The sequence below is a fragment of the Esox lucius genome, chromosome 8 (assembly GCF_011004845.1).
Source record: "Esox lucius isolate fEsoLuc1 chromosome 8, fEsoLuc1.pri, whole genome shotgun sequence".
Taxonomy (NCBI): domain Eukaryota; kingdom Metazoa; phylum Chordata; class Actinopteri; order Esociformes; family Esocidae; genus Esox; species Esox lucius.
In genome coordinates this window covers 33,225,578-33,249,212 of record NC_047576.1, presented here as the reverse complement: position 1 = coordinate 33,249,212, position 23,635 = coordinate 33,225,578, and the positions used below count along the sequence as shown (strand labels likewise).

Genomic DNA, 23,635 nt, shown 5'->3' with positions numbered 1-23,635 from the left:
AATCTAGTGTTATCAATGATTCACTTGTGAGAAAGGGGCATTTGGGTCCACAGGGCCATGTCTGTTTACTGGGAATCATCCAATGACCACGGTGATAACATAATCTCCTTGCTACCTTTCCAGTATTTGCTTTGCTTTGCTTTGAAAAACTTTAACCTTTAGGGTGACCCAGAGGTTTTATGTCCGAAGTGTCACTCACTGATAAAAAGAACACCAAGAATCAATAGTCATCAACAGTCAAGTACAGTGGAATAAGTAGACTGAATGACACAATGGACCTCTTCTAAACTTAAATCTTCTTTGTACATCTTTTCTCTTTTTTCTCCTCAGAGACTAATGTCTCACACCTGATATGCATCAAATGTAATAACTGTTACTATAAAAGGCAGGACATGAGGCACAGGGCTGAAGAGCATCCTTTTATTGGTTTGCTTTCTCACAGTGAGCAGAAAAGAACACAAGGAAAGCACAAACCAGAACTAAAGCTCAGCACCACAGACAGCTAATCTGTGAGTGCAAAATATACCTTCTGAAAGCCAGGCTGAATCCCGAGGTATCATAAAAACAGAGATATTGTAATAAACCTTCTGAAAAGAGGCTTAACCCTGGGGTATCATATAAACAGAGATATTGTAATAAACCTTCTGAAAAGAGGCTTAACCCTGGGGTATCATATAAACAGAGTTATTGTAATAAACCTTCTGAAAAGAGGCTTAACCCTGGGGTATTATATGAAGAGATATTGTAATAAACCTTCTGAAAGCCAGGCTTCACCCTAGGGTATTATATGAAGAGATATTGTAATAAACCTTCTGAAAGCCAGACTTCACCCTAGGGTATTACATGTATATGAAAATATATTTTAACAAACCTTCTGATACTGTAATAAATCTTCTGAAAGACTGGCTTCACCCTGGGAGTGCTGTAAATTGAGATATTGTAATATGTCATTTGAATTTTAACTTGTGTTTTCTCTGGTTTTCTTTTCTGTACCTTATGTGGATTCCCTCCACACTACACTGAGCCTGATGGAAAAGAAATTCCCACTGCTCTACACTATATGACAATGAGAAAATCATGGGGTTAACAAAGTTGAGAGTGGAAGTGGTGAGCGGAACTGAAGAGTACAGTGGGATATGAAAAGGCAATATTGTCTGCCTCACAAAGTGACGATCTTAGCAAAAGGCAAGATAGCATCAAAATCTGTCAACATGTCAAACTCAGACTTTGCCTTTGTTTATCACCAGGGAAGCCTCAGCTCAAATTCATGACCTTCTGCATCACAATCACACTGCGAAAACTTTCCATGATTTTGGCCTAATTGTCAATTTTTAGCAAAAAATTTGCAAAGAATTGCATTATATGGTTAGTAATGGGAATACTGGGCTATATAAGGCCACAGGAAATTAAATGGTTATGAACGACTGGGCCAACTTCTGATTGAAGTCCTTTCCTGGGTTAGGGATGTGCAGTAGGAAACTTAAAAGTATGAAATGTCTTTCAAAGGCGATCAAAAGTATTGTGTCAAAGATGTGTCTGCGCTGCACTCCAATTGCAGCGCAGACAATCACTCCAACAGCGAGACAAAAATGTAATATAGAGTCAACTTTGCAAGTCTGTTTAATTAATGTTTTATATCAGATTAAAATGTCTGAACTTAAGTCTCAAAGAACCCTCAGAAATATAACTTACAGAAGAAATAACTATTAACTTCAGAATACGTTTGCATAGGAGAGATGTCATTACCAACTAAAATATCAAACATACACTGAATCAGAAATTCAACAGAATTTCACAGGAAATACCAGATGAAATTAGCAACATTCAAGACAATCCGGGTCATTCTTGAGTTGCACTGGCAAATGCTACGTTCATGTTAGCACTATGTACAAACACTTAAAAACAACAATAACATAACATATACTAAACATTCCATGGTATTTAACAGTTGTTTTTTACTTTGAAACAACAATTTACTTTACAACAACTATTTGTGGGAACAAACTACTGGTGGCTAGCAAATTGGCTGGTGAGGTAGATTTACATATTTTGGAGATGATTATTATAATATATAGCTATTACTATGATTTTGAACAAAATTATTTAGATATATTCTCTGAATCAATAAAACCAAAAGGCTGATACTAGCATGTAGTACTAGTATATAGCAGTTTGTGTTATAATGTGTTTCCCCCAATTGCAAATTGTTAAGAGGTGTTGATAGAAATACTATTATTAGCGAATTGCAACCTTTCTGTTGTCTTCATAATTTATTGGGTGTGTTTAAATTCCAGGTGCCAGTTAATCTTTGTCAATTTAAATTCAGAAAAATAACAAAATTATTAACCAAATCCATTCAGTCAATTATTGTTAGGATTTAACGTACCTTAACGGGACAGTAAAACTGTATATATAGGGTGTACTCGTGCACAAATAATGTTGTTGACTGGTCCTCTATACTCACAGTTGTGGCCAAAGCTTCAATTGGAAAAAGCAACCTTCCAAAGATTCAGATCCTGATTTACCCAAAACAATTCAAAGTAATCTCTACATAATTTAGGAACTGTGAAACATTGCATTGAGAAATGTATTCATTTTTGCAAGAAGGTCAAACTAAAGACCAAACTAAAGAAAGCCCTGGCCGTTGCCTAGTCTACGCGGTAGTGTAGCGAGAAAGACCGGGGCAGGATCGGAAAGGAGAAGGTGAGCTGGGGAACTCAGCCAGGAAGACAGGGGTGTGAGGGGGCTTGGCTGTCACTGAGGAATGCCTCCGTCTGCGTAGGGGACGGTAACGGAAGTTGAAGGGCGGCCGGACTACAGTTCCTCCATACTCCTCAGAGGATGAATCTGGAACTCCTGGAGAGTAGGGAGACAATGGAAAACCTGGAGTCTCCTGAGACTCACTGGAGGACGGTGGCACAAAGTCAAAGAGTGGTGGTTGGGAGTCATCCAGAATAGGCGGGGATGCTGTGGAGCTGGAGGGGATGATGACAGGGACTTTTGTAACTGAGATGGGAATGTCGGGAACTAAGGTAGCAACTTCAGAGATCATTGGTGGTTGAGGGCGAGTCGCATCATAAACAACATCTGTGCCCTAGAGAGGATGGTAAAAGACAACACAATTAAACAATAAAATACAATAAAACAATTGGGACACTAATATCCCTTCACCTAGTCCAAACTCTGCCAATTGCTGTAAGTTAAGATACAGATTTTCTTTATATATGAACCCTCTTATAAATGACAGCACAAGTCAGAGCTAAAACTAAGCCATGAGGTCTAAGCTGTAGAGCTCTGAGACAGGATTATGTCGAGGAACAGATCTTGGGAAGGGTATCAAAACATTTATGCAGCATTGAAAGTCCCCAAGTGTGACAGAGAGGTGACGGACAGCCCTGTCATCTCCTGCTTTTCCCGGTTTACTTTCCCTTCATGAACACATCCCAGACTTGTCTTGTGTCTTTGATTATCACTCACACCAGGTCCCAATCCGGTCATTTGTATGTGTTTAAATGTTGCTCCTCTGCTCCCCTCATTTGTTGGTCATTGTTGCTTGTCTACGTTTTGTTCTCGTCCGTGGTGAAAATCGTTTTGGTTTGTACCTTTTGTTTCGTTTAGTGTTTTCAGTGCTCGGTGTTCTTTTCAATTAAAATGACGACATCGACTGCCACTCTGCCTGCGCCTGGTTCCTTTCTCTCCAAGACGTTTGGAACCAGCAATACTCGTCCTAGCGCTAACTGCCTGGCCAAATTGATCATCAGGGGAGCAAGGCCTTGGTAAGAGAGGTGACCAAGAACCAGTTGGTCACTCTGACAATGCTCCAGAGTTACAGACAAAATAAATTTCTCAGGAAAGGCACATAACAGCCCACTTGGAGTTAGGCAAAAGCTGCCTAAAGGACTCACAGCAGTCATGTGCCTTTTACCGAGTGGCTTCCGTCTGGCCACTCTACCATAATGGACTGATTGCAGGAGTGCTCCGGAGATGGTTGTCCTTTTGGAAGGTTCACCCATCTAAAAACAGGATCTCTAGAACTCTGTCATAGTGGCCAGTGTTTTTTTGGTCTCCTCCCTGACCAAGTCCCTTCTCCCCTGATTGCTCAGTGCAGCCAGCTCTAGGAAGAGCGTTGTTGGTTCCAAACTTCCATTTGAGAATGATGGAGGCCATTGTGTTCTTGAGGACCTTCAATGCCTTTGACAAATGTACAGGATACATAGCCTACAGCACTAAGAAGTAATAAAAATGCTATTATATGTAATTGTTCTCACATGTTAGCCAAGAGGTTCATACCATAACAAAGTAGAAAATTATGTTATTAAAACATAACAGGTTTTATACACTTATAACATGCACAGTTATAAATACAGACTGTTTGAACATCCTAAATAAGCCTAATATATATATTTTTAAGCAAAACACAGCTATATGTGTAGGCCAATGTAATTTGTTTAATCTAGAACTTTGGAGATCTTTTGACTAGTTCCCTAGAAAATCAACCCAACAATTTTCTTAAAACAAGAGGCGTCACCCTACCCAGGCTTTCTGGGCTCTTGTCCTGGAGATTTTGTGTTAAGACACCAATGTTTTGCAAACCTACATTTCATGCAGCTGGTATTATGAAACACACACAACGGGAGACCCTATTGCACAGGCTTGTTTGGGATATCAGCAGAGTATGTCAGCATTTGCCATGGATCTTGGCCAAGGTGAGCTACTGCTGTTTGGAAATTGAAACCGTCCAACTCCTTCAAACACCTTGCGATGGACATAACCTGGCTACATACTCCTCCCAAAGACACAAATCTTAAGGCTGTTTTTAATTTGGTTTTGGCAAGAGAATCCACACTGTAAATTGGGATAATTTAGGCAATCTGCCCGTTCCCCCTAGTTAAGGTAACTACAAGACCCTTAAGTACTTTGTCGTATTTTACTCTTAAAATGGTGTTATTTCATGAACAATGCACCTTCATTGGCACATAAAGACCCAAAGTGTTCCATATTTGCTAGCCTCTCTGAATTTCCATCTACTTCAATGACAATAAAAACTAGGATGCCACAAATATTGGGAGAATCATGTCTATGTAGAAAAGTGACTGCAACCATCCTGGCATTCTAATGTGAAAGGAATATAGATGAAACATAAAACAGCAGCATTCCCCTCAGACATTTTACAAAGCGCACAAAAGCATAAACCTGGTAATCTGCCTCATTTATGACTAACACAGATTTGGTTCCTAGAACTGAACAGAACAACAAACTAACAGATACACTGGAGGCATACTGATAATACCTGTGGGTGGAATATTTCACAAGACACCTCCACATCTGGTTGGCCGATATCTCCATACACCGCCCCCATACAGAACCCAGCTGGCTACAAAGGAAAGGGTCGTAACACAATGTAAGTGGAAGAAATGTAATTTAGCATTGATAGACTGAAGGAAAACAACAGTTTTGTAGCTCCATTGTATTTTATCCTCATTTACTGATACTAAATGTGTCCATAGGTTCTAGCACACACGTACGTCTCCACGCTTGTCTGCCGGGACACACATGCCCACATATGCCTTGCGACACTCTTGAACGGTGTACTCCACATAGGTGGCTGGAACTGGCTTATTCTGGGGAAAACAGAACATTTCAGAAAATATCAGCTTGTGGGATCACCAACAGTACACACACCTATGGCTGCACATTGGCTCAATTGAGACCCTTATATTTTACTCTGTAATGAAGAACTAACTCTTAGAATTGTTATTTCATTGCACCCATGCTGTTACACATCATAAATGATATAGAGGGAAACATTTGCAATGTTCAAACGAGGCGCTATACATAACAAAACACATTTTCTGTTATCAGTGGTTTTCAACAACGAAAGGTTTAATGTTATTAAAATTTGAAACAAACAATATTAATTTACATGTGCAAACCACCTTTTCTCATAGACTTAATTTATCATTGTTAAATGATGTCTCAAAAGAAAAGACGACAGAACAGATACAACATCAAATACAACATGTGTATCTTTTGAAAAGGCCAACATTAGATTCAGAATTGTGGCATTGTCTTAAGTTACAAACCACTTCAATCCTGTCCTGGTTAGGTTTGAAGGATGTTGTAAACCCTCAAAGTCCGTGTACATGTTTTCTAGTGCAACTTCTGCATCAAGGGTTTTGGGAAATACAGTAGCTCAGAGATGTAATGGTGCTACTATGATGGTCCAAATTATTTTTTCGTTCTCTTCTTTTGTGAAACTAGGCCCTGGTCTATTAGCTACCTGTACAGAGGCCCTGGTGAGGTTCTGCAGGGCCATGCTGGTGGGCAGAGTGCTCTGGGTATTAAATCTGAGTAGGGTCAACCCAGCAGCGTGCACCGCCTTAGGGCTGTCTACAGGTAGAAGCAGGGGGCAGGTTGGACAGGTTTGCTGCAGTTTTTCTGGAGGGTCTGTGGAGGAGAGAGGGAAGAGTCAAGGAAAGGGCTCAGTTAGGTCCATTATATTCTGCACAGGCTTGAACAGAAAAGTTTTCCCTTCTGTCATGTTCACATATAAAGGTCAGGTTCAAGAAAGGTACAGTACCAGGCATCAGTGTACAGTCATAGCTGTAGAGGTAGGAGTATCCTCCGGCTGTGTGAAGAATTGTAGTGTTGCAGCTCCCAGAGATTTGCTGCAAGGTAAATGTCGTCGTCACCAATCAAATAATTATTACTTGAACGAAAATTCATCCAATCTCAGGGACAATTCCAGTAGTTCTGGAGAATATAAAAAAATATAAAAAAAACAAGTGGAGAGGCCAATTTGAGCATGTTCTAAACATGGTGTTTCTATACTGAATTCTGAAAGCTGAATGCTGAGGCCACTTGGATTAAAATGTTTCTTGGTTTCCAAACTTCTCTTCTACACCACTGTGTTTTATTACTAACACTTTCAATGCTGTTGGCTACAGTGAGTGTTTATTAAGCCCAAACAGGAACACAAAGAAAGTCCAAGTCCATTCAAATATGTTTATATTACAGTGGATCAAAATCCAGTGGATCAAAATCCAGTGGATCAAATCCAATGGACTTCATTGAGGGCATAATAAGTAACATACCATTATCCAAGATTACCATAAAGAGAAGACTTCACAAGAGCAAATACAGAGTGTTCACCACAAGGTGCAAACCATTCATAAGCCTCAAGAATAGAAAGGTAAGATTAGACTTTGCCAAAACACTTTGCCAAAAAACATCAAAAAAAGCCAGCCCAGTTCTGGAAAAGCATTCTTTGGACAGATTAAATTAAGATCAACTAAACTAAGATTGATGATGTGACAGAAGCAGCCGGATGAATTCTGAAGTGTATAGGGATATATTGTCTGCTCAGATTCACCAAGATCCAGCAAAGTTGATCGGACGGCGCTTCACTTTACAGATGGAATATGACACAAAACATACTGTAAAAGCAACCCAGGAGTTTTTTAATGCAAAGAAGTGGAATACTCTGCAATGGCAGAGTCAATCACCTGATCTCAACCCGATCAAGCATGCATTTAACTTGCTGAAGACAAAACTTAAGGCAGAAAGACCCATGAACAAACAACAACTATAGACAGCTGCAGTAAAGGCCTGGGAAATGATCACAAAGGAGGAAACCCAGCGTTTGGTGATGTTCATGCATTTCAGACTTCAAGCAGTTATTGCCTGCAAAGGATTCTCGACAAAGTAATAAAAATGAACATTTGATTTATGATTGTGTTAATTTGTCCAATTCCATTTGGGCACCAAAAATAAGGGGTCTGTGTATTAAAAATGGTTGCAATTCCTAAACGTTTCATACAATATTTTTGTTCAACCCCTTGAATTAAAGCTGAAAGTCTGCCCTTCTATTGCATCTTGGTTGTTTCATTTAAAATCCATTGTGGTGGTGTACAAGCCAAAATTATGAAAATTGTGTCAGTGTCCAAATATTTCCAGACCTAATATATCCAGACCTGTATATCATGCAGAAGAGAAGAGTAAATAAACATAGTTACCTCGCTGAAATGATCCAGCCATACATACCTATGAGTTACCTAAGATCGCAAAATGCAGGCCTTCTAATTGTACCTAGAATTTTTAAACAAACAGCCGGATGCAAGGCATTCTCTCATAGAGCTCCACTACTGTGAATTAAGGTTAGACATGCAGACTGGTCCAAACTTTCAAGGGTCTACTGAAGAATAATCTCTTCAGTATGGTCTATGACTAAGTGTAGTCTGACCCAGAGGTGTGAATGTGAAAGGAAAGGCTTGATACTGTCCATCCTTGCTGTCTTCCCAGGTGGGCTCTCATCGTCATTGGGACGCCTTCTCTCCAATGCTATTCGGGGGTGGAGTCACTGACTAATTGTTGTCTCTCAGTTGCGCCCATCGTGCAATTGGAGTGAACTCTGCTGGCAATACTCTGCCCTCATTTTAGGGTGGTTGCGGTTGGTGGGGGTCCCTTTGGTTGATGCTTGGCAATGTGGGTGGACTGACTTCCTGCCTGTTGGGCCCTGTCTGGGGCCTTCCCCTGGTAGGGTCACAGTGTCACTGGACCCCACCCCGTCTCAGCTCCAAGGTCTTACGCTGCTATATTATTGTGCCAGATGAGTAGGGTCAGTTCTCCTTCTCCACTGTAAATCTAAGGGATGCGCTCTCTAAGTTTTCCTTGTCTCATGCTCCGGTTACACTTTGGAAGACATGAAGTCTTGGCCCACATCTCTGGAGTATCAGGCTCAAAAGACTTGTTGCTGTCCATGTCCAAAATCCTCCTGGTTGTGTTGCAGATCAAGACGATACCTGATTATTTCACCTGCCACTCTGCTGACCATTCCCCTCCAGGTTGTCCCAGTCCTTGTCCATCTAACTTTCAGCCCCTCTTAGGGAGTTTTTCCTAGCCACTGTGCTTCACCACTGTTGTTGATGCTCCTTGGGGTTTCAGGCTGGGTGTTTTGTAAAAGCACTTTATGACAATTGCTGATGTAAAAAGGGCTTAATTGATTGATTGATAGTCCCAGCAGGTGTAGCTAAGCAACATGTGGCAGCTGATATGGAGACAGCATGGAGTCAGGTAAGCGCCCATTTCCCTAGCCAGACTGAAAGTTACCAATAACAGATCTGAATCTTTTTTTCTATGACCAAAGTGATTAAGTATAATACCATCCATCCATCTTCTCCCGCTTATCCGGGGCCGGGTCGCGGGGGCAGCAGTCTAAGCAGGGATGCCCAGACTTCCCTCTCCCCAGACACTTCCTCTAGCTCTTCCGGGGGGACACCGAGGCGTTCCCAGGCCAGCCGGGAGACATAGTCCCTCCAGCGTGTCCTAGGTCTTCCCCGGGGTCTCCTCCCGGTGGGACGGGACCGGAACACCTTCCCAGGAAGGCGTTCCGGAGGCATCCGAAAAAGATGCCCAAGCCACCTCAGCTGACCCCTCTCGATGTGGAGGAGCAGTGGCTCTACTCTGAGCTCCTCCCGGGTGACCGAGCTTCTCACCCTATCTCTAAGGGATCGCCCAGCCACCCTGCGGAGAAAACTCATTTCGGCCGCCTGTATCCGGGATCTTGTCCTTTCGGTCATGACCCAAAGCTCATGACCATAGGTGAGAGTAGGAACGTAGATTGACTGGTAAATCGAGAGCTTCGCCTTGCGGCTCAGCTCTTTCTTCACCACGACAGACCGATACATCGACTGCATTACTGCAGAAGCTGCACCGATCCGTCTGTCAATCTCCCGTTCCATCCTTCCCTCACTCGTGAACAAGACCCCTAGATACTTAAACTCCTCCACTTGAGGCAGGCACTCTCCACCAACCTGAAGTGGGCAAGCCACCCTTTTCCGACTGAGGACCATGGCCTCGGATTTGGAGGTACTGATTTTCATCCCCACCGCTTCACACTCGGCTGCAAACCGTCCCAGTGCATGCTGAAGGTCCTGGTTAGAAGGGGCCAACACGACAACATCATCTGCAAAGAGCAGAGACGAAATCGTGTGGTCCCCAAACCTGACACCCTCCGGCCCCTGGCTGCGCCTAGAAATTCTGTCCATAAAAATTACAAACAGAACCGGTGACAAAGGGCAGCCCTGCCGGAGTCCAACATGCACTGGGAACAAGTCTGACTTACTGCCGGCAATGCGGACCAAGCTCCTGCTTCGGTTGTATAGGGACCTGACAGCCCTTAGCAAAGGACCCAGGACCCCATATTCCCCAAGCACCCTCCACAAGATGCCGCGAGGGACACAGTCGAATGCCTTCTCCAAATCCACAAAACACATGTGGATTGGTTGGGCAAACTCCCATGAACCCTCCAACACCCCGTAGAGGGTATAGAGCTGGTCCAGTGTTCCACGGCCCGGACGAAAACCACACTGTTCCTCCTGAATCCGAGGTTCTACTATCGGCCGTATTCTCCTCTCCAGAACCCTGGCATAGACTTTCCCGGGCAGGCTGAGAAGTGTGATCCCCCTGTAGTTGGAACACACCCTCCGGTCCCCCTTCTTAAAAAGAGGGACCACCACCCCGGTCTGCCATCCCAGAGGCACTGTCCCCGACCGCCACGCGATGTTGCACAGGCGTGTCAACCAAGACAGCCCCACAACATCCAGAGACTTGAGGTACTCAGGGCGGATCTCATCCACCCCCGGTGCCTTGCCACCGAGGAGTTTCTTGACCACCTCTGTGACTTCAGCCCGGGTGATGGACGAGTTCACCTCTGAGCCCTCATCCTCTGCTTCCTCAATGGAAGACATGTCAGCGGGATTGAGAAGATCCTCGAAGTACTCCTTCCACCGCCCGACGACATCCTCAGTTGAGGTCAACAGCTGCCCACCTCTACTGTAAACAGCGTTGGTAGGGCACTGTTTCCCTCTCCTGAGGCGCCGGATGGTTTGCCAGAATCTCTTCGAGGCCAGCCGAAAGTCCTTCTCCATGGCCTCACCGAACTCCTCCCAGGCCCGAGTTTTTGCCTCCACAACCACCCGGGCTGCAGCCCGCTTGGCCTGTCGGTACCCGTCAGCTGCCTCAGGAGTCCCACAAGCCAACCAGGCCTGATAGGACTCCTTCTTCAGCTTGACGGCATCCCTTACTACCGGTGTCCACCACCGGGTTCGGGGATTGCCGCCTCGACAGGCACCGGAGACCTTACGGCCACAGCTCCGAGCGGCCGCTTCGACAATGGCGGTGGAGAACATGGTCCACTCGGACTCAATATCTCCAACCTCCCTCGGGATCCAGTCGAAGCTCTGCCGGAGGTGGGAGTTAAAGATCTCTCTGACAGGAGACTCGGCCAGACGTTCCCAGCAGACCCTTACAGTACGCTTGGGCCTGCCGAGTCTGTCCAGCTTCCTCCCCCGCCATCGGATCCAACTCACCACCAGGTGGTGATCAGTTGACAGCTCCGCCCCTCTCTTCACCCGAGTGTCCAAGACATACGGCCGCAGGTCAGATGAGACGACAACGAAGTCGATCATCGACCTGCGGCCTAGGGTGTCCTGGTGCCACGTGCACTGATGGACACCCTTATGTTTGAACATGGTGTTCATTATGGACAAACTGTGACTAGCACAGAAGTCCAATAACTGAACACCACTCGGGTTCAGATCAGGGGGGCCGTTCCTCCCAATCACGCCCCTCCAGGTGTCACTGTCGTTGCCCACGTGGGCGTTGAAGTCCCCCAGTAGAACAATAGAGTCCCCAGTCGGAGCACTTTCCAGCACCCCTCCCAGAGACTCCAAGAAGGTCGGGTACTCTGCACTGCCGTTAGGCCCGTAGGCACAAACAACAGTGAGAGACCTATCCCCGACCCGTAGGCGCAGGGAAACGACCCTCTCGTTCACCGGGGTAAACTCCAACACATGGCGGCAGAGCTGGGGAGCTATGAGCAAACCCACACCAGCCCGCCGCCTCTCACCATGGGCAACTCCAGAGTGGTGAAGAGTCCATCCTCTCTCAAGGAGTGTGGTTCCAGAGCCCAAGCCGTGCATAGAGGTGATCCCGACTACCTCTAATCGGAACCTCTCAACCTCACGCACTAACTCAGGCTCCTTCCCCGCCAGCGAGGTGACATTCCACGTCCCTAGAGCCAGTTTCCGTGTCCAGAGATCGGGTTGTCTAGGCCCCTGCCTTCGACTGCCGCCCGATCCTCTTTGCACCGGCCCCTTATGGTCCCTCCTGTGGGTGGTGAGCCCACGGGAGGGCGGCCCCACGTCACCCGTTCGGGCTGAGCCCGGCCGGGCCCCATGGGGGAAGGCCCGGCCACCAGGCGCTCGCATTCGAGCCCCAACCCCGGGCCTGGCTCCGGGGTGGGGCCCCGGCTGCGCCATACCGGGCGACGTCACGGTACTCAAAATTGAATTCTTCATTAAGGGGTTTTGAACCGCTCTTAGTCTGACCCGTCGCCTAAGACCTGTTTGCCTTGGGAGACCCTACCAGGGGCATATAGCCCCAGACAACATAGCTCCTAGGGTCACTCGGGTACTCAAACCCCTCCACCACGTTAAGGTGGCAGTTCTTGGAAAGTATAATACCAACGTTATTAATTCTTAAGCTTATGTCATTTTCTTCTGAAAATCAATCATCCTTATGGAGCCTTCTTTCCTTTCTTCATTGTGTTTTGATGCACATACCAATATGTACATTTTGTTCCAAGCGCTGTGAAATAAAACCTTTTGAAATAATAAAGTTGGAAGAAAAATACCTGCTGCTGTTTAGTTGTGTGTGTGTGGGCATGCATGTGTCTGTGGATGTGTGATAATTTTTTTTATTAATTATATTATCAGCGATACATACTGTTTCCATAAAGGGCCTGACATCACATCGTTTCCAAGGTTTGGGGCTTCTGACATGACATTTGGTCTCCAACACATCTAGAAGGAGGTAGTAGACATTTCCAGCTGGACCCTAAGGCAATGAAAAGAAACATCAGACAGACAACATCAGATAGAACATGAGCCAGTGTATCTCTTGGAAAGTCTAACATTAGACCTCCCTTAATTCAGAATGATGGTATTGGCTTAAGTTACAAACAGGGTTGGTTAGGTTACTTTTTAAATGTAATCTATTACAGTTACCGGTCCACATTTGTAATCATTAATGCAACTTTTTGATTAGTCAAACTCAGTATTGTAATCGGATTACTTTTAGATCACTTTCATATTAAGAGGCATTAGAAAACAAATAGGAATAGCCTATAACCAATTGAACACCTTTGCGGGATCAAACAATGTTAAAGTTTACATAGCTGGCCAAAAATAATTAGCATTTTAACTTATGGGTTTTGTGCAGCACCTTTGGAAGGGGTTTCTAAACCATTGCTTACTATTTCAATATGATTGGGCTTCATCTCTACGTTACACACTAAAGGTTTGTCAGATATTCAGTCATTCCAATTTATCCAATAACCCTCGACCTTCCAGAATCTGACTTTTTATCTGAACATTACCCAAAGTTAAAGGATGTGTTAGTCTATTCTGTTATTTGTTTTATTCATGTTTTTAATTTCTTCAGAACATTAAATGGCAATTTCTCGAAAAGGGTATTGACAGTGTATATAGAAATCTAGATATCCGTAGCTTTTCGCGTGTACACTAAATCTGCAGTTTGATGTTTTGTTACCCAACCACCAAAATTGTTAAAACGTTGCAGAAACCCCAGCCATGCGAATGCACGTTTGCAATCGTGAAAACCCGCACACAATTACGTTTCACACGCGTGAATGTAACCTGATGTTATTAGGGCCACCAGCAATGGATTTTTAAAACGCAAATGAAAGAAATAAACGATGGCCCAACCACCAAAATTGTTAAAACGTTGCAGAAACCCCGGTCACGCGAATGCATGTTTGCAATCGTGAAAACCCGCACACAATTACGTTTCACAAGCGTGAACATAACCTGACGTTATTAGGGCCACCAGCAATGGATTTTTAAAACAAAAATGGAACAATTAAACGATGGCCCAATACCAATGTCCCCCCTAAACCCTGAGCCCTCACAGATTTAACTGACGTCACCTGGTAAGTGATTGAGTGGAAGAGGTTGCAAGGGCTCTAAATGCTATGAATAGTAATGGGATAGCAATTTGCGATTTTATCATGTTACCTTGACGACGCTGAAACATATTGTACAATATTGTCGGCTTTAAGTTTTTATTTTACGTTTTTTACTTTCTTCGCGGCCAAGGCACTTAATAGACCAACTGCCTGATTTATACACTCACCTAAAGGATTATTAGGAACACGTGCTCAATTTCTCATTAATGCAATTATCTAATCAACCAATCACATGGCAGTTGCTTCAATGCATTTAGGGGTGTGGTCCTGGTCAAGACAATCTCCTGAACTCCAAACTGAATGTCAGAATGGGAAAGAAAGGTGATTTAAGCAATTTTGAGCGTGGCATGGTTGTTGGTGCCAGACGGGCCGGTCTGAGTATTTCACAATCTGCTCAGTTACCGGGTTTTTCACGCACAACCATTTCTAGGGTTTACAAAGAATGGTGTGAAAAGGGATAAACATCCAGTTTGCGGCAGTCCTGTGGGCAAAAATGCCTTGTTGATGCTAAAGGTCAGAGGAGAATGGGCCGACTGATTCAAGCTGATAGAAGAGCAACTTTGATTGAAATAACCACTTGTTACAACTGAGGTATGCAGCAAAGCATTTGTGAAGCCACAACACGCACAACCTTGAGGCGGATGGGCTACAACAGCAGAAGACCCCACCGGGTACCACTCATCTCCACTACAAATAGGAACATGAGGCTACAATTTGCACGAGCTCACCAAAATTGGACAGTTGAAGACTGGAAGAATGTTGCCTGGTCTGATGAGTCTCGATTTCTGTTGAGACATTCAGATGGTAGTGTCAGAATTTGGCGTAAACAGAATGAGAACATGGATCCATCATGCCTTGTTACCACTGTGCAGGCTGGTGGTGGTGGTTTAATGGTGTGGGGGATGTTTTCTTGGCACACTTTAGGCCCCTTAGTGCCAATTGGGCATTGTTTAAATGCCACAGCCTACCAGAGTATTGTTTCTGACCATGTCCATCCCTTTATGACCACCATGTACCCATCCTCTGATGGCTACTTCCAGCAGGATAATGCACCATGTCACAAAGCAACAAAAGTTGTGTAATGCAAAAAAACGAAACCTAGTGGACTATCACCCAACTAATTAGGTCAATTGGCAACAGGTCATTAACATGATTGTCTATAAAAAGATCATTCCAAAGAGGATGGGCCTGTCAGAAGTGAGAATGGGGAGGGGTTCACCACTCTTTGAAAGACTGCGCAGGCAAATAGTGCTTCAATTTCAGAATAACGTTTCTCAACGTAAAATTGCAAAGAGTTTGGTGATCTCATCATATACCCGGTACATTATATCATTAAAGGATTCAGAGAATCTGGAGAAATCCCTGTACGCAAGGAACAAGGGCCGAAAACCAATACTAGATCTTTGGGCCCTCAGGCGGCAAAGCATTAACAACAGACACAATTCTGTAGTGGATCTCACTGCATGGGCTCAGGAACATTTCCCAAAAAACATCTACCATGCAAAGTCTACCATGCAAAGAAACAACCATATACAGTGGGGAGAAAAAGTATTTGATACACTGCCGATTTTGCAGGTTTTCCTACTTACAAAGCATGTAGAGGTCTGTAATTTTTATCATAGGTACACTTCAACTGTGAGAGACGGAATCTAAAATGAAAATCCAGAAAACCACATTGTATGATTTTTAAATAATTAATTTGCATTTTATTGCATGACATAAGTATTTGATCACCTACCGGTAAGAATGGTGGTGAAGCATGGAGGTGGAAACATCATTCTTTGGGGATGCTTTTCTGCAAAGGGGACAGGACGCCTGCCCCGTATTGAGGGGAGGATGGATGGGCCATGTATCGCAAGATCTTGGCCAACAACCTCCTTCCCTCAGTAAGAGCAGCCAGGGCAACTAACGAGTGGCTCCGTAAGAAGCATCTCAAGGTCCTGGAGTGGCCTAGCCAGTCTCCAGACCTGAACCCAATAGAAAATCTTTGGAAGGAGCTGAAAGTCCATATTGCCCAGCGACAGCCCCAAAACCTGAAGGATCTGGAGAAGGTCTGTATCGAGGAGTGGGCCAAAATCCCTGCTGCAGTGTGTGCAAACCTGGTCAAGAACTACAGGAAACGTATGATCTCTGTAATTGCAAACAAAGGTTTCTGTACCAAATATTAAGTTCTGCTTTTCTGATGTATCAAATACTTATGTCATGCAATAAAATGCTAATTAATTACTTAAAAATCATACAATGTGATTTTCTGGATTTTACCTGTGATAGAAATTACAGACTTCTACGTGCTTTGTAAGTGAGAAAACCTGCAAAATCGGCAAGTTATCAAATACTTGTTCTCCCCACTGTATAAACAAGATCCAGAAACGCTGCTGCCTTCTCTGGGCCCAAGCTCATTTTAGATGGACTGAGGCACAAAAATCCTGTGGTCGGATTAATAAAAATGTGAAATTATTTTCCGGAATCATGGATGCTGCATCCTCCGGACTAAAAAGGAGAGGAACCAACCGGCTTCTTATCAGCGCACAGTTCAAAAGACAGCATCTTTGATGGTATGGGGGTGCATTAGTGCACACGGCATGGGCAGTGCTTAATTTGTAAATCACAAGGTCCCGGAACACATTTCCGGGACCTTGTGATTACTGTTTTTCTCTGACAGGAGTCAGAGAAAAACAGTAATTGACTAAAGAATGTCAGTCCTATCTACTACCTATCACTGTATTATTTCTTGTAATTTGACTTGAGCAGCTCTGCTTAGAAAGTTTGTTCAGGAAGAGTGAAGTTTTATCATCTTTGAAATCTTAAGTAAATTTATTACAATGGATGTTATATCATACACCATTTAGAAGACTAGGATTATAAATTATATAGTAAGGTTATATTCACAATTAACATAAAAGTTTTATATATATAACAATATTATGAACGGCACTCGCCCATCCAGGTCACAGGTTAGGCTATTGGTCACGGAATGGCTGATTAGAACACGGTCAAACATTTTCTACGCAATGAAATACAATGAAAAACAAACGTTCTCCGTCTTCTTTGTTCTTCCATTATATTTTTGAGGTGGACATCATATTTGATCTGTAGTTGTCTATTTACAGAAAGGGCAAGCACAACAAAGGCTTTTCTGGGGGTGTCCATCTTGTTTTCCAACTTTGGACTTTTTTAATGCGATCAACTTGGGTTAACTCGGGTGTGACGTCATTCCCAGTTCAAAGTTCCGACTTCTGAGGTAAATGGAACGCGGCATTACTCAGAAATGATGTCCCTCATGAATGATGCACCACCCCACCAGGCCAATCATTTTCATTCAATAATAAGTATTTAGACCCTTTGTAGAAGTGTCTTTGACAGCAATCACATTAAATCTTCCTGGGTATGCCCAATTTGGGCAAATTCTCCCATTCTTCCTTTCAAAGCTGTAGATGAGGAGTTCAAATCCAGACTTTGCCCGTGCTACTCAAGGACATTCAAAGACTAGTCCCAAAAATACGTTTTCTTCAAGGACCTCACTGTTTTTTGCCCTGTTCATTCTTCCCTTAATCCAGTCTCTCCCTGCTGCAGAGGAGCATCCCCTTAGCATGATATTCCCACCACGTTATTACTGAGGAGCGGTACCTTGTTTTCACCAGACACAGTGCTTGGCATTTAGTCCTAATAATAGATTTTGGTCTCATAAGATTTTCTTCAGGCTCTCAGGGTCCTTCAGGTGGCATATCATATGCCTTTTACACAGGAGTGGCTTCACTCTACCATAAAGACCTGATCAACCTTAATAGAAATATATCTTTGATATTATTGGGTTTTTTAAATTATTTTTTAATTTTAAATGATAATGTACTGGTGCCATGTAGGTGTGACGATAAGAGTGCCAAGCATGCGTAAAAATTAGGCTGTGGAAAAAGGAAACAAAACTCAAATGGAAACTGTTCACTTCTTTATGTATTAGAGACGACAATGAGCAATACAACATACGCAAGAAACCATAATCTGTGCTGTACTATGACTAACAAAACCAATATATACTAAACTAGTGACTAAGTGAAAACAGGTGCGTCCTTGGTGTGTGCTGCTGCCATTACACTCTGGCCGGTGGTTAGTACACCGGCGAGGTTGAGCGCCGGATAAGAAGAGGAGCTGCGGTGCCACACAGAGCAGATGTTACAGTACCCCCGCTCCTAGGCACAGCTTCAGATGCTGCCACCTGCCGGCGCCCCAGGTGACCATGAGGTCGAGGAGCAGGCCGGTCCGGACGGTGGGCGTGGAAGTCCGCTGTCAAGGAAGGATAACAGATGTCTACTGCCGGACCCAGCTGCGTTCCTCAAGGCAGTACCCCGCCCAGTCCACCAGGTACTGGAACCGACCCCACCGTAGCCTGGAGTCCAGGATCAACTCTACTCAGTACGCCGGACATCCAGCTACCTCCACCGGGAGTGGAGGCGCCCCTGCAGAGCTGGATCCCCTCTGTGGAACAGGAACCACCAACCAGAGAAGAGAGACGTGGAAAAATTGAGAGATATTATCGTATGGGGGTGTTAACTGCAAGGTGTATAATAGGTCGTCTACCTTCTCGTAGACAACCACACCTTATCGCCTGGGCGGTACTCAGGGGTAGCACCCCACCGCATGTCCACCTGCTTTTTCTGACGTTGGGTGGCCTCCTTCAGGCAGACGTGGGCGGCGGACCAGACCTCGTCAAACTTCCTGAACCACTCCTCCACAGCGGTCAGACCTGTGGAGGAATGGCGCAGGGAGTTTTGGGTATACTTCTCCCTGGGGAGAAAGTGGGTCCACTCACCTGGACGGTCTATACAGTAGGGCCTGAGGAACTTTCACAGTTCTTGATTGGTGCGGTCTGCCTGCCCGTTGGCCTGCAGGTGAAACCCGGATTTAAGGCTGACCGCAACCCCCAGCCTGGACATGAAGGCTGGAAAACCTGCTGGAACAGCATCTCAGCAGCCTTGAGGGCAGTAGGGTGGTGGGACGAATCTGACCATCTTCAAGAACCAGTCCACCACCATGGCGATGGTCGTTTTCTCCTCTGCAGGTGGTAGGTCCGTGAGATAATTGATCATTTCTTTGTCAGTGGGCATACGTACAAAATCAGCAGGGGATCAAATAATATTTTCCCTCACTGTAGGTCACCACCTCGCACTCTCTGGGGCATGTAGGTCTTGTCTGGGGGGCACGTTGCTGGTGCAGGGTCTGGTCTCCCTGCCTTCTGAATGTCTGTGTCAATGTCCCTGGATGTGTCTTTTGATAGGTCAGCCACCCGGTCGTGGAGGCGGGAGAGTGCGTCCATCCTGACATTCTTCATACCGGGGCGGTACGTCATGGTGAACTGAAAGCGCTCGAAAAATAGAGTCCAGCAGGCCTGGCAGGGGTTGAGGCGCCACGCTGCCCTAACCCGGTTTTGGTGATCAGTCAGGACAGTAAATGGCTCCCGGGCACCCTCTAGCCAGTGTCTACACTCCTCTAGTGCAAACTTCACTGCCAGTAGCTCTCGGTCAGCCACGCCGTAGTGGGTCATCCTCTCTGCAGCAGACAGTTTTGAATAATTGGCACACAAGTGTAGCTTGGGGGGAGGGGAGGGACCTCAACCTCCACCTGCAATGTGAAGGGCTTGAGGGGGTCTGGATGCTTCAGGAGTGGTGCTGTTGTGAACCTTTCCTTAAGGTCAAGGAATGCCCACTCCATGTCCGGGGTCCAGCAGGGGGTGTTGAGGTTGGCCTTTTAACAACGACGTTGGTGGTGCTGTGATGGTGCGGAAGTCTTGGATGGACCGGCGGTAGAAGTTGGCAAACCCAATGAAGATTTGTAGTTCTTTGATGGTCTTCGGGACAGGCCATGACCTCACCGCCTCCACCTTCAGTTCTTTCATCCGCATGCCCTGCGGAACAATGTGGTATCCAAGGAAGGAGACAGTGGGGTTGTGGAACACACTTCTCCCCCTTTACATATCGATGATGTGTGAGGAGAAGTTGTAGGACAGCACAGATGTGAGCCATGTGTTCCGAGTATGTTGGGGAGTAAATCAAGATGTCATCTATATAAACTACTACGTACCTCCCCAACATATCCCGGAACACCCGTTTAGAAAGGCCTGGTACACCGCAGGTGCGTTAGCTAGCCCATATGGCATCACCAGGTATTTATAGTGGCCCGATGCCGTGCTAAATGGCGTCTTCCACTCGTCTCCCTCCCAGATATGCATGAGGTTGTACATACTACGGAGGTCTAGCTTGGTTTTTCGCTGGAGAACACCCTGCTCAGGTCCACATACTCAGGTGGGATGTTCGGGACGTAGCTCCACATGTGACGGGCAGGCAGGCTTTCCGGCACCTCGTCGACCAGAATGACAGGATGTAAGGAGGACGACAGCATCAGCAGTTACAGTCTCTCCCGATGGAAGCCGTTGATGGTGAGCGTGATAGGGCAAGTCACGTGGGTTATTGAGCCGGACGCCACAGGCTGACCATCCAGTGCATGTATGGGCATTGAGGACCTCAAACGGCGCAGTGACAAACGGTGCAGTGAAGCAATCAGGGCTGTTGTGGGGTGAGAGAAAGAACCATTGGACAGTACAATTGGGTAACAGAATGGGCTGTTACTGAAATGCAAGGCACCTACTGTGCCCAATTTCTTAGTTATTTTGTGTTATTCAGTTTTGTACAAAGATTCAAGGATTTTGTCCCCAACAGAAAGCCTGGGTCCAATAGCCTTGATTCGCCAAGTTCTCCCATCTGTGCAGAGAAACTCAAGATCTGTAAAAGTGGCTATTGGATTCTTGGTCACCTCCCTGACCAAGAACCTTCTTGCCCAGTTACTTCGTTTGGCTGGACGGACAGATCTAGGAAGAATCTTGGATTCTAAAATTCCTTAACTTCACAATTATGTTAATTTTCAATACATTTGCAATACATAAAAAAAAAAATGTGTGGGTAGATTGATAGATTTCTGTTACATTTTACATTAACACAAGTAAATGTAGAATAAATGAAGGGGTCAGCATACTTTCCGAAGGCACTGTATATGTAGTTCTTTGATAACATTTATGCTAATTACGTTTTTTCCATTAAAAACCAATAGCAAATGGAGCACGTTACGACGGTCCCTTATTGCTCGCCGAGAAGAGGGCTGGGTTTTACCTACATTTCGCCTCCAAAACGAAAATATGACAGCGATACTGAAAAAAGTGTACCTTCGACGATCTAAGGCAGTCTTTAATATGAGTTACAGTAATGAAATATTCATGTTGCCTTTTTAATAGAATCATCACAACCACGTATTTGGATTGTTGATTTTCATAACCACAGACAGCAACATAGTTTAACACTAAACAAGTTAACTTACCTGAGCGTGAAGGTGAACGTTGGATATTCTATTGAGGGCAAATTTATATCCCTCGGTTCTATCTTCATTGATGTAGGTGATCGCCAGTTTGGAAAGCTTCTCCACAGGTTTGTTGTTGCATGGTACGGGCGACAGCTTAATCAGAGCCAAGGCGCACAAAAGATTTGTTAACAGAAATATCGCGGGAAATATTTCTATTTTCATTGTTTTAGTATTTTTGACTTCCACTTCAAGTTCGTTGCAAAATGTGTCTTGTTTTTCTATCACATCTGTTTACATTGTGTCAGTGACTTTTGGAATCCAAAAGAAAACAGAGGTTTTGAAACCGAGCCAAGAAAATAAGTTCTTACACATTTGATCTTCATTTTTGTCATTCATTTCGAAAATGAAGGTTATGTGGTATAAATATATGGTATTTTCCAATACCATTTAATTGGATATAGGTTAATGATTAAAATTGTTTGATAACATTGTTTGATTAAATACATTATTTTGAAGACTGAAGTGCCTCTAAAATTAGTTTTAAATGTTTTGGTTACAGTCAAGAATGGGACACTGGTGGTTTAGAAAGCTGCTGAGTGCAGTTATAAGACATATGCATACATATACATGCACAGTCATACTCACTATGCCTGCCATGGTCAGTTTTTCTTTGAGTAGCCATGCTTGGTTATATGTGTTACAGTAGAGGGCCATAATTAGGAGGTTGATGGTTGAAAATGCTGCTTATTGCAATTACAAAATTGTTGATCTGAGCTCTACATGTTACCAAGTGAAACAGGCCTCCCTTTGCACAAGTTTATACAGGATTACCATTTATGCATTTTCCATAGATTCAATTATTATAGATTCATATTACACAAATGTGAACATGCTGTGTAAGGTACATTGTGCGGTGGACTGGTGAGCAACAACTTCAGTGTCAAGCAAAACTGTTCTTTGCCGAGACCTGTGGGTTCTGCGGTGTAGATCTGACAACTTCCTTTGACCTTTACTGTTCAATTTTACAGCATTGTTGCAGAAAGGTGGCAAGTTTCAATTAGCATCATGTAGTGGTCAGGTCAACATCTATTTACAGAAATATAAATTCTTCCGGGGGTGCCTGGAACAAGCACATTTTTTATTCTAGAGTAATGACGTGGTTATGGACTTAAAACATTGTTGGGAGGAATATAAGTGTAACTTGTCTTGGAATTGATTATCTGAGGTCTAACTTAACCCTTATCCTAAAAGTTGATTCAATAACACAAATTACAAGTAGAACAGGTCCAAAAGAGCACAACAGACATTACTGAAAGTCGATGAATGTAGTCCAAAAGCATGAAGTTAATGGCATAACCTAAAAATACAAAATTAAATGATATGCCACTTAGACAATTGAACATTTAATCACCTGATCAAATATTAAAAACATTGCATTCCAACACTGACAAAACTAAACAAAATATTTGTTTATGTACTGTGTGTTCAGCTTTGGTTTCATACTATCATGTTGTATAGCCAGGTGAACACTTCCAAAACACTGTCCAGTTTACTCTTGCTAACTGATGTTTCTTGTCTCTTTGTCTCGTCAAACTATATTGTGTTTTTTGGTTCTTGTAATTTTTGTTATAAAAATTAGCTTATGGTTTAATGACAGTTAATAGGTATCCTAATCAACAAAAATAATTAACAGAGAAGCTCAAAATTATCACTAAGTCCTCTTTTGTCTATTTCTTCCATGAATGTTTCAGTGTCTTCAAAATAATTAAACAAAAACATGAATGGGGAGAGAGCTTCTTGTTCTTCCTCTAGAGTTGAAGCCTCTCTGAGCATCTGCACAGCACCCTGTATTTCCTCATCATTCAGGGGTGAGGACTTGTATCCGGTCTCAGAAGAGGACCATGTTGGCATTTACCAAGGCAACAGCATCCCCCAGGTCAACAATGCATCTTGGCATCTGAAATGAAAGATCACAACAATCCCATAGAAGTAGAGGTGTACAAAGTACAAAGTAAAAGTACTCAACTGGGTTTGGCTGTGTTCACCACTTTAGGGAAGTATCTAATTAAGATCTAAGTAACCAAGTAAAGGAAGTTCAAAACTAACAAGTGATCAATAAAATAAAAAGGAAGATTTTAAATGATCAATTAAGGTAATTTCTTAGTTATGAACTCTGTTAGGTAATTTAGCTCATCCTTAACTTCCCAAAACTGGTGAACACAGCCAAATACTTACACCACTGCA

The 23,635-nt window shown here is 44.0% G+C and overlaps 1 protein-coding gene across 1 annotated transcript; it reads right to left on the bottom strand.

Moving 5' to 3' along the window:
• Positions 1-449: 449 nt before the first annotated feature.
• si:ch211-262h13.5 (CY domain-containing protein) lies at positions 450-21,698 on the bottom strand. The gene is made up of 7 exons (XM_010872518.5): positions 21,410-21,698; positions 12,787-12,897; positions 6,581-6,668; positions 6,281-6,447; positions 5,526-5,621; positions 5,291-5,374; positions 450-3,094 (listed from the first exon to the last, which is right to left on the bottom strand). The coding sequence occupies exons 1-7, from the start codon at positions 21,611-21,613 to the stop codon at positions 2,654-2,656; spliced, it is 1,191 nt and encodes a 396-aa protein (XP_010870820.1). The 5' UTR covers positions 21,614-21,698; the 3' UTR covers positions 450-2,653.
• Between the last annotated feature and the right edge of the window lie 1,937 nt (positions 21,699-23,635).